The sequence below is a fragment of the Lepus europaeus genome, chromosome 3 (genome assembly GCF_033115175.1).
Source record: "Lepus europaeus isolate LE1 chromosome 3, mLepTim1.pri, whole genome shotgun sequence".
Taxonomy (NCBI): Eukaryota; Metazoa; Chordata; class Mammalia; order Lagomorpha; family Leporidae; genus Lepus; species Lepus europaeus.
Genome location: NC_084829.1, coordinates 43,344,910 through 43,353,346, shown reverse-complemented (window position 1 = coordinate 43,353,346; position 8,437 = coordinate 43,344,910). Strand labels below are relative to the sequence as shown.

Sequence of the window (8,437 nt, the reverse complement as noted above, 5' to 3'; positions counted from 1 at the left end):
CCCTCTCTCGCTTAGGTTGGGTGTGGGGTGGTGCACTAGCGGCCGGTCTGTGCGAGAGGAAGAGTAAACTCTCAGGGGAAAAGGCAGGGATGTGGAGCCGCCCACCACACCTCCCTTCCTTACTAGCGGCCTTCAAGTCTGAAGCTAGGGGAGGGGAGACCCTTCAGCTTGAATAACGTTTACATTGTGACCCTGGGCTAGACATTCCCGCAAATCCAGTAAGACTGCTTGTGTGACGGAAAGCTGCTTTGAGAAGTGAAGGGATCTGTGAGAGCTTACACCAAAGACAGGAGAGAAACCACCAAGAGGGCGGCTGGGAAGGGGAAGTAGGAGAGAATTCCGGTCACAGACCAGGAGGATCATAGACCATAGCTCCCTTGATAAAAATACGTACTCAGTATGGCAAAATCGAGGAGGAAAAGTTGACACAGAGTATAATGAACCCTGATTAAAATGTCTTCATTCCAAGTATCTATACATCCTAACTCACATTTTCTTCGTATTTACTTAGATGCCATCAAAAGTATGGATAACCAAAACCCATATATAGGCTAATAAAGACAGGGCATATGTATATACCTCTGGAAGACTTTTAGTATTTTTTCATTAAAATAATTTTTATGGGTTTTTAGATTGCATAAAGATCATATAAAGAGTGAAATATGCCAAGTATAGGGCCGGCGCCGTGGCTTAACAGGCTAATCCTCCGCCTTGCGGCGCTGGCACACTGGGTTCTAGTCCCGGTTGGGGCGCCGGATTCTATCCCGGTTGCCCCTCTTCCAGGCCAGCTCTCTGCTGTGGCCCGGGAAGGCAGTGGAGGATGGCCCAAGTGCTTGGGCCCTGCACCCGCATGGGAGACCAGGAGAAGCACCTGGCTCCTGGCTTCAGATCAGCACGATGCACCGGCCGCAGCAGCCATTGGAGGGTGAACCAACGGCAAAAAGGAAGACCTTTCTCTCTGTCTCTCTCTCTCACTATCCACTCTGCTTGTCAAATAAAAAATAAAAATAAATTAAAAAAGAAATATGCCAAGTATAAAAAAAAATCAGCTAGTAAAACATTTTTACCCAGCTATAAGCATGTGCTACAATGTGTAGAATTGAAAATATTTTTAATTTTATGCAAGAACTAGACAATATAAATTTTATAATTACATTTTCCTGTGTTCTGCCTTTGCTTTTATTAAATACCATTTTATGGTTATTTCTAGTTGGAGAGTCAACATTATTTTCATGCTCTGACCATCTTTTTTTTTTTTTTTTTTTGACAGGCAGAGTGGACAGTGAGAGAGAGAGACAAAGAGAAAGGTCTTCCTTTGCGTTGGTTCACCCTCCAATGGCCGCTGCGGCCAGTGCACTGCGCTGATCTGAAGCCAGGAGCCAGGTGCTTCCTCCTGGTCTCCCATGGGGTGCAGGGCCCAAGGACTTGGGCCATCCTCCACTGCCTTCCCGGGCCATAGCAGAGAGCTGGCCTGGAAGAGAGGCAACCGGGACAGAATCCGGTGCCCTGACCGGGACTAGAACCTGGTGTGCCGGCGCCGCAGGCGGAGGATTAGCCTGTTGAGCAGCGGCGCCCGCCGGCCCATCGTATTTCTTTTTTGTGTTGCCTTTCCGTTTTCCGGCTTTTGCATTTAGGACGCAGAGACCGGACCCTGTATCCAGAAACACTGGTCACAGGTCGGGGGAGGAGAGCATTTCTGAATCTCTCACGACAAGCTCCCCAGGCCTGTCTGTCCCCGCGTGGGCTCCAGAATGCGTGGCTGACAGATCTCCCGGAAAACCTACGATGTCTGTTTCGGGTTCCGCCCCCCTCCACCCCGCGCTTTTCTCTTCTCCATTTCAGGACACTGGACAGGAAACTGCGGGCGGTCGGCCGTTCCCGTGGGACCTCGATTTCTGTGGGCTCCTTTGCCGAGCTGCGCAATGGCCGCCACTCCGGGAGTCATTTATGTCCTCCTCTCGTGGAACCGTTCACGTCCCTCTCACAAACGAACAGCCTTGAGGGAGAGAGCGAAGACCCCAGACCCGAAGCCAGCCGCGTCCAGCGGCCTCGGGCACCCCGGGAAGCCCACGCTCCTCTCCGGCGGAGCCTTTCTTCCGCCCCGCCCACTGCGCGCGCGGCCCCGGGGTCACGTGGCCGCCGGGGGAGGGGAAGTGGGTGGTTCGGCGGCGGCCATCTTGCGGGGCTGGGGGCGGAGCGTGTGGAGCGCCGGGCGCGCGCTTCCCCTGCCCTCCCCTCCCCGCCTCTCCCCTCCCTTTCCCTCGCCCCGGCTCGCGCCGGCTCCTGCGCTCCGCCCCGCTCCTCCTGCCTCCTGTGGCCGCTTCCTGAGTAGAGGAGCTGGGAGGCCCGGAGGGCGGGAGGGGTGTGTCGGACGCGTGCTCGCGCCCTCAAACCGCCGGCTGCGGAGGCGCGCTTGGCCGGGCCCGAGGGCCGGCGCGGGCCGAGAGGAGGGTGCTACCCTGGGGGCGGCGCGCGGCGGCCGTGGCGGCAGCGGCTGCAGCTGCGGCGGCGCGCTCGGGGCCCGCGTCCAGGGCGCCCGCGGGTCGGAGCCGCCGCCGTGGCCGCTGCTGCCGGAGCCATGTACCGCAGCGGCGCCCGCTCCTCAGTCTCCTCACACCGGCCTAAAGACGGCGGCGGCCCTCGCAGCAGCCGCAGCTCCGGCTCCTCCTCAGGCCCCGTCCGCCGCACTTCGCCGCCACCGCCCTCCTGCTCCTCCGCCTCCTCGTTGCGGACCCCGACTCGCCGGCCCCGCTCGCCCTCAGGGCCCCGCGGCCGCCGGGCCTCGCCATCTCCGCCGCGGGGTCGCCGCGGCTCCCCGTCCCCGCCCCGCGGCCGCCGGGCCTCGCCGTCCCCGCCGCGGGGTCGTCGCTGCTCCCCGTCCCCGCCGCGGGCCCGTCGCGGCTCCCCGTCCCCGCCGCGGGGCCGACGACTCTTCCCGCCGGGCTCGTCCGGCTTCCGAGGCAGCAGCCGAGGGGAGTCCCGCGCCGACTTCGCCCGGGACGGCCGCGGAGACCATCCAGGCGACAGCGGCAGCCGGGTAATCCCACCCTCGCCCGGGACTCCCTCCATCCCTAGCCCTTTCGGCCGGAGTTCCCGCGGCCTCCAGGCCGGGGTCTTGAATGGAAACCTCGCCTCGGCCCCCTGGGCTAGCCGGAGCCGGCAGGCTGCTGTCCGCCCGGGAGCGTCGTTTCCACTCTAACGGACTGGGGACCGCCGGGTCGGGAGGGAGCGCTCCGAGCCTCAGGACTCGGGGTGAGGTGTGGAAAAGTTTGCCAGGACCGGGGGGTGTTACGGAGAGTTGACGTCTCAGGGTTCCGCGATGCGTGCCCCCGCTGGAGCTTGTTAGCGGGAGCAGCTGCAGGTCCGGCTGGGTCGCCGAGCCGGGCCGGACGCCGGCGGTGTGAACGGTTAGCTGATCGAAAGCGGAGCCGCCTCTCCGAAATGAAGTGTGCATAACCACAGCCCTGGGGGCTGGCCACCACCACTCGTTGAGCTAACCGCCAGGAGTTCGGCTTCACCCTGTACACTCTGGCCACCTTTGGAGGCGTGGGGTGGCCGAGGAAACCCCCACCCCCACCCCAGGGAGGCTTGCGTGTCTTGGGAGAAGTGGTGGAGCCGTGTGTGCTTCAGCTCGCATCTGCCTCGTTCCCGGAGCCCGTGATTCGCACCGTTAGGTTTCACTGCCCGAGCAGCGGCTCCTGAGATTAGGAAGTTGAGTTGAGGCATAAGGTCGACCTCTCACTACACGCCTCTAGCGGAACCTCTGGGCACGGTCTGGTGTTTTGAAAGTGGTTTCTGTTTTCAGTTCATCATTTTTTTTTTTTTTCTTTTAACGTCAGTGACAACGTTTCTCTTTTCTCCTGTGGCTCTAACGTGTAACCAAGTTGAATTATCACCGTTAAAGTTGAGCGTGTCAGTCATTTCACTGCAGCGGAAGCAAGAAGAACAGAATATTTGTTTCCACAGTCTCCTTTTCTCCAGGGCACAACTAATTTGCTTCAGTCTTCTGTGTTTCAGCAAATGGCATCTTCCATTAAGTAAAAACAGTCATCGTCCCTTCTTCCCATATGTCATCTGTCAGATTAACCTTATCTGTCTAACCTGCTAGCTCTTCGTCCACACTGCACCCCCAAAACAGTCCTGTTGTCTTCACTTAGCTCCTAAACCCTATTCCCTCTTGCCCTGATTGTTGCATTTGGCTCCTTTATAATTCACTCTTGCCACCCTCCAGTTTATTCTGTGTGCAGAAGTCTAAATGATTATTTAAGCCTTCATTTTATGTATTTCACAAATATTCTTGAGCATCCAGCAGGCTCTGTTCTCGGATGTCAGGATACACCAAAGAGCTAGTCAGACCAAAAACTTCTTGTAGAGTTTTTCCTTCTGGTGAAGAGAGTTAATAAGATGGAGGTGTTAGAAAGGCTATGATAAATGTGATTGAGTGAGGGAAAAGAATGGAGAAGGCAGTTAAAAATGTTTTTTGAAGATTCATTATACAGACTCCACCATCACAGTTTTCTTAAGTCTTCCTCTCCGAGTCCCCCTCTTGGTTTGCTTAAAAAAAAAAAAAAAGTTTATTTATTTGAAAGGCAGAATTACAGAGAGAGATTTTCCATCTGGTAGTTTACTCCCTAAATGGCTGCAATGGTCGGGGCTGGGCCAGGCCCAAACCAGGACCCTGGAACTCCATCCTGGTCTTCCATGTGGAAGGCTGGGGCCCAAGCTCTTGGGCCATCTTCTGCTGCTTTCTCATGTGTATTAGTAGGGAGCTGGATCAGAAATGGAACAACCAGTACTCTAACTGGCACTTGTATGGGAAACTGACATTATAGGCAGGGGCTTAACCTGATGTGCCACAATGCTGGCCCTGGGAGTTAAAATTTTTGATAGGATAGCCAGGGAAGGCCTTCCGGGAAGGTGACCTTTGAAAACAGACCTAAAGGAGGTGAGGGAGTGAACAATACAAGCACCTGAAAGAAAAGCAGTCAGATCACATCATTCTCCCTCTTAAAACTCTCCTGTAGCTCTTACTACACTCAAAATAACTTCAGGTTTTCCGAACCATGGTTTCTGCCTGTCTTGTCGCTTTGCTGTGTACACACATACTGCTGTTACTCGAAACATGCCAAGTTCTTCCCTTCGCCTGAAACATCTTTCTACCTGGTTTTGGCAAGACCAGATCTCACCATCCAGGTCTCAGGTTGAAGGCTACCACCTCAGGAAGTCCTTCTCTGTTCTATGTGAAGTAACTCTCCAGTCTCTCTCATGCTATTATGTTTTAATGACTTTATAGCATCTATCACTGGTAAAAGTACTTTAAAAAAAAAAAAAAAAACCTGTTGTGGGCTTGTCTTTTTCACTAGAAATGTTTAGGCTCTGGGAGCAGGAGACTTTATTCAGTTCTGTGTTCCCACACCCATTAAATATGAGAGATCACTGTTTGGGAGAATCAGAGATTGGGGCTTTTATGGCTAAGAAAAGGACAGTTTTTTTTTTTTTTTTTAAAGTGCTTCATTCTTGAAGTAGTATCTTACAGCCATTTCTCTTTTTGTTGGACCATGACTCTGACTAAGGAGGGACATGTTTTTGGGTATAGAGGTGTCTTGACTATTGATTACCATATGAACTTTAATCTTACAGAGACGCTCTCCTGGTCTGCGTTCTGACTCTTTGGAACAGAGCTTAAGGATCACTGTTGGCAATGACCACTTCTGTGTTAGCACCCCTGAACGGCGACGGCTTAGTGATCGGTTGGGGTCACCAGTGGATAATCTGGAGGACGTGGAGAGGTAGGCTGCAGCTAAAACAGGGTATACTGTGCTAGTACTACCCTTGAAGGCAGAAATGTTGCTGTTTTCTGAATAATGTGTTTGAAAGGCTAGTGCCAGTGCTGAAGTTAATCCCCATGTCCATTTGTCTAACAGGAAATGTAATGTTGGAAAAGACTGAGTGGGGAGACTTTCTGAATGAATTGTATAGGAGAAAAGACTTTAAAAAGGTCATCTTGGGCCAGGTGTTGTGGTACAGAGAGTGAAGTCACTGCTTAGGAAGATCAGGATGGAGCTGCTTTTTTAAAAAAAATATTTAATTTATTTATTTTGAGAGGTAGAGTTATAGACAAAGGGAGAGACAGAGAGGTCTTTGATCCGCTAGTTCATTCTCCAAATGTCTGCAGCAGCCAGAGCTGGGCCAGTCCAAAACCAGGAGCTTCTGGGTCTCCCATGTGGGTGCAGGGGCCCAAGCACTTGGGCTATCTTCTACTGCTTTCCCAGGCCATAGCAGAGAGCTGGATCAAAAGAGGAGCTGCTGGGATTTAAATTGGCTCCCATATGAGATGCTGGAGCTACAGGAGGAGGCTTTAGCCCACTACACCAAGCTGCCAGCCCTCACCTCTGCTTATGATTCAGCTTCCTGCTAATATGCCTAGGAGGCAGCAAATGATTGCCAACGTGCTTGGGTTCCTGCCACCCACATGAGAGACCTGAATGGAATTTCTGGCTTGTGGTTCTGATCAGCCCTGGCTGTTGTGGGCATATCAGAGAGTGAACAGCAGATAGAAGATCTCTGTCTCTCTGTCATTCTTCTGTTCAAAAAAATGAATCAATGAAAATGACTTTGGAACTGGCACTGTGGTGTAGATGGTTAAGCTGCTGCCTGCAGTGCCAGCATCCTATGGGTGACAGTTTGAGTCTCAGTTGCTGTACTTTTTAAAAAAATCTTGCTAATTTTTTAAAGATTTATTTACTTATTTGAAAGGCAGAATTACAGAGAGACAGAGGCAGAGAGAGAGAAGTCTTCCATCTGCTGGTTCACTCTCCAAATGGCCGCAATGGCTGCTAATATGCCTAGGAAATCAGCAGAAGGTGGTCCAAGTGTTTGGACCCTTGCACCCACTTGGGGGACCCAGAAGAAGCTCCTGGCTTCAGCCTGGCCCCCAACCTTGGCTGTTGCAGCCATTTGGGGAGCGAGCCAGCAGATGGAAGATCTGTTCTCTCTGTTAAAAAAAAAAAAAAAAGTCTTTTTGGTTTATCTAGAATGAAGATGATAAGAGGATATAATCAGAGTTCTCACAAATCAAAAAAAGTTGAGGTGATGTAGATTATAAAATACTGAAAATACCAACAGGTCCCTTATGTATATATATTTTAGCTTGTGCAGGGTGAAACAGATTCAGAAAGGGTTTAAATAAATTCATGTCTAATACATGTATGTATATTAAATAGATAAAGCATTAGTAGAAATTTTTTTCATAATTTTTTAAAGATTTATTTATTTATTTGAAAGAGTTACAGAGAAGGGTGGTGGGAGCGAGATCTTCATCTGCTAGTTCACTCCCCAAATGGCCATGATGACCAGAGCTGGGCCAGTCTGGAGCCAGGAGCTTCTTCTAGGTCTCCCATGTGGGTGTAGGAGCCCAAGTGCTTGGACCATCTTTTGCTGTTTTCCCAGGCACATTAGTAGGAAGCTGTATGGGAAATGGAGAAGCCAGGACTTGAACTGATACCCATATGGAATGCTGGCACCTCTCAGCACAGTGCTGGCCCCAAATTAGAGATCTTTAAAAATGTTTAAGTACAGTTGTTATCTTACAACTACAGAGTCCTGAAGAAGGACATACTGCTGGGGTGTCAAAATAAAGACCTCAGGTGCTAGGAACTTTATATGGGAAGTAAGTAATCATGTTAGGTATTTTTTACCTCAGAAAAGTCAAAAAGTAAGGATGAAAGTGCAAGAAAGCACTCTTTCTGAGTCTGTTATGGTCTCTGTCCAACACATTGGAAGTTTTCACAAATGGTTAACGTAACAGGAAGTCCAGGTAATATTTTTTCAAACTGAGACTATCTTTCAGAAGTACAGAGAGCATAGGCAGGCAAGTAGGAGATAGCTGGGCAGGAAGTCTGAGGACCAGTGCTTCCATATTTACTTCAAAGCTCCAGCAGCTATGGGTGTAGGGAAGCAAGGCAAGACATACAACACTGAAGCTCCTGAAGAGAGTATATGTGACCATATTACTTAACTGAGGCAACAGCCCTTGCCCTTCCGACTGTTTCTATTTTGGGAAATGATTGAGTAGGCTGTCTGGGTAGTTGGTGCGTGGTATGATTCTCTTCCTTCCTGTATGAGGTTTTGAAGTAACTTCTGTATTTCCTCTTGGTAACATAAGGTATCACCTTCCCTTTATATAAAATTTGGTGTGCATGTGTGTTTCAGATAACCAGTTATCTTTTTAAATTATAAAAACTAAATTTTTCTCTTAAAGATTTTGGGGCAATAATCTTTCTAGAGTCAGATATTTCTGAGAGACAGGTTTACTGTAGAGAAGGTGAGATTAAAGTTCTGAATGAAGGTACAAAGCCCTTCTTTCTTTATACTTTTATTCCCTACACATTTGGTTCTTTTCCTTTTAATATGGTTTCTGTATAATTACTATCCCCTA

General features: G+C 50.5%; 1 protein-coding gene across 4 annotated transcripts in view; it reads left to right on the top strand.

Annotated features, from left to right (window-relative positions):
• The first annotated feature begins 2,567 nt into the window (after positions 1 to 2,567).
• ZNF318 (zinc finger protein 318) overlaps positions 2,568 to 8,437 on the top strand; it is a 46,597-nt gene continuing 40,727 nt past the window's right edge. For all 4 annotated transcript variants that reach the window (XM_062186158.1, XM_062186161.1, XM_062186160.1 and 1 more), the window contains exons 1-2: positions 2,568 to 3,037; positions 5,641 to 5,789. In XM_062186158.1, coding sequence (XP_062042142.1) covers positions 2,579 to 3,037; positions 5,641 to 5,789 — 608 coding nt within the window. In that variant the 5' untranslated portion in view covers positions 2,568 to 2,578. The remainder of the gene's footprint in view (positions 3,038 to 5,640; positions 5,790 to 8,437) is intronic.